The sequence below is a fragment of the Austrofundulus limnaeus genome, unplaced genomic scaffold, assembly GCF_001266775.1.
Source record: "Austrofundulus limnaeus strain Quisiro unplaced genomic scaffold, Austrofundulus_limnaeus-1.0 Scaffold640, whole genome shotgun sequence".
Taxonomy (NCBI): Eukaryota; Metazoa; Chordata; class Actinopteri; order Cyprinodontiformes; family Rivulidae; genus Austrofundulus; species Austrofundulus limnaeus.
In genome coordinates, this window is record NW_013953042.1 from 68,948 (window position 1) to 71,563 (window position 2,616).

General features: G+C 34.8%; 1 protein-coding gene across 1 annotated transcript in view; it reads right to left on the minus strand.

The window, feature by feature from the left end:
- LOC106531480 (hepatitis A virus cellular receptor 1) overlaps window positions 1-2,616 on the minus strand; it is an 11,685-nt gene that overhangs the window by 2,034 nt on the left and 7,035 nt on the right. The window contains exons 4-5 of the mRNA XM_014027358.1: window positions 1,872-1,938; window positions 1,446-1,622 (exon numbers count right to left, since the gene is read on the minus strand). Of these exons, the coding sequence (XP_013882812.1) occupies window positions 1,446-1,622; window positions 1,872-1,938 (244 nt within the window). The remainder of the gene's footprint in view (window positions 1-1,445; window positions 1,623-1,871; window positions 1,939-2,616) is intronic.

A 2,616-nucleotide genomic window follows, 5' to 3' on the forward strand; every position in this document is an offset into this window, starting at 1 on the left:
GAGAGAGAGAGAGACAGAGAGAGAGAGAGACAGACAGAGAGAGAGAGAGAGAGAGAGAGAGAGAGAGAGACAGAGAGACAGAGAGACAGAGAGAGAGAGGATGATAAACAGCAAAATTAAACAATCTAATGCTGTTTTCTGTCTTCTGAGACACTTGGAGGTCAAGTGAATATATGGTAAACAGTAAATATAGTCACTGGAAGTACTTTATCAGTTCTGTTTGTATACAGTATATATGAAGATAAATTTTTATTATTATTTTTCATTTTCTTAATTTTATTCTTTAATACCATCAGAAATTACACATAACTTTTCTATCTTTTSTCAGGCTGATGTCTGATGACATATTTTAAAATATTTAAAGTTTGCTAATTCATTTTTAGCTAGCCTTTTGTTACTTTCATCTTCTAACAACCATTATTAAACATTTGGCCTTCATAACTATAGCCTATTTTCAACTATCAGCTACCCTTTTAAGATGTACTAAAGTAATTCGCCTTTTGCTAATTTTAGTTTTTAGTAAGGCTCTTGATATTTTAGCTGCTACTGTGAATTATACTGTTGTTACTTTTAGATATTCTTTTAATAGTTTTAACTTTTATCTAGTGTTTGGCTACTTTAGACCTTCAACTAGTAATACTTTATATCCATAAACTTAAACTTTTAGCTGGTGTCTCGCTCCTTTTAGTAACTCAGTTTAGGCATCTTCTGCAAACTACAGGAACGTCGTCCAGTGTTTTTACAGAACGTTTCTCCCAAATTTATTTTGTTTTTGTTTTTCTTCCCTTCCTTTTGTCATAATTTCGGATGACAAAATAAAAAACTTTCTGACTTATAAACTGTACAAGAAGTGTGAAAAGAACAGGCCAAAAGAAATATTAAAGCTGCCTTAAGAGGCTCKTTATGGTCCTTATGATAACCACACACTTGTCTGTCACTCCCTGACTGCCATTAGAGGAAGACAGAAACATTCTGAAAAGTAAGCCTCAAACAAAAAACAATTTTCTGAGCTCATTCAAAGGAAGTGGAAGACTCTGATGGTCATGAGGAGTTTCATTTTTAACAAGTTAGAAAGAARCTTTACTTCTGTTTTTTAAGCTAAAATGTAGCTAAAATCCATGAAAGTTTGTTTTTTATATATTTTTAGCCCCCATTCTAGGGGGATTTAAGAGAAAAATATATAGGTAAGAGACACACGGGGTGAAAGACAACAAAATGCTTAAGTTTTGATTTATAATGTGTGTAATTACAATTACGTTATATAAAAACAAAAAAGGTTAATTTCAAAAGACCTGAAAATTTCAGACAACTCAAAGGTTCCTGCGACATCACCTCATCATCATCATCTTGGTTGTATTATTTGTGTACTTGCATGTATGTTTTTGTCGTGGCTTTTTGTTTTCACAAGAAACTCGTGAGTAATTTTTAATTTGAGGAACACTTACCAGAGCCAAAATTATTTTTAGTGATGTCGAAGCCTTGCATCTGGTCTTTACTGACATCCAGGTAGAGGCCGCTGCCCATAAAGATGGACTCATTGCTYCAGGAGTAGGAGTGTCCGATCTTTGCAGGGAACAGATGCAGAGACTTGTTGCTGGCAATGTAAGGACTTCCATTTTTACCTGCAACAAAAAAAAAAAACATCACTCATGTTTAAAAGGTTAAAATAGTTCTTATGAACGAAGGTGGTTRAAACAAAACTTGATGGACTGCATAACACTGCAGGAGGTTTGGTTGTTACTGGCATCACATGCTTCTAAGAAACCCAACAGGTTATGTCTAAAATGAATRGAACTGCTCCAAACAAACACGGAAACTGTGCTTCAAAATGATCAAATTAGAAATTTCAGTGCAGAGTGTTMGAGACATACCAGCGCTGAAGGAGTAAGTCAGGTAGAAGGACAGAGAATCAACATAGGCAGTGTTGTCAGCAACGCTCTGAGGAAATGAAGGGAAAAGGGTTAAGTTGTTATACTGGAAGTCTTTGCACACAGACTTTATATCATTGTTGGTTCTAATTAAAGTGTTGTCCTTCCCACAGAGAAACTGGTTCTGATGCTTGACAGTAAAGTCTGTGACAGAGAACAGAGCCTGTCTAACCAGTTCAGAGTTTATTTGTACAGACATTATGTCCATCTTGATGACAAACAGCTTACACAACAAAGGAAATTTCTGAACAATTTCTGCATCATGTGGTGTAGGACYTGTTTTTATTAGCTCCAACTGGGACTGAGATTAAAACAGTCTGATGACTTTSTACTGGGTGTATCAGAAAAAAATGATACTCTCAGAAAAATTGCCATAAAATTAACAGATAATAATTTTGAAAATGTGGGCGTTTGGTAGAGGGGATCATTCTGCTTCGAATGACACCATAATCTTAGTTAAAGGGATCCTCGATTAGTTGTAACATTAGACTTTATTTGATAAACATATATTTTAACTGTAAAATACAGTAGGGCTGCACCGATTAGTTGAAATAATCGATGACGTTGATTATGTAAATTTGTCGACYCAGATTTTTTATTATCGATTCGCTGTATTACATAACCACCACATGAATATTCATGCAATTCCATTTCGGTACCTAAATGCATCATTGCGATCGTATTGGCA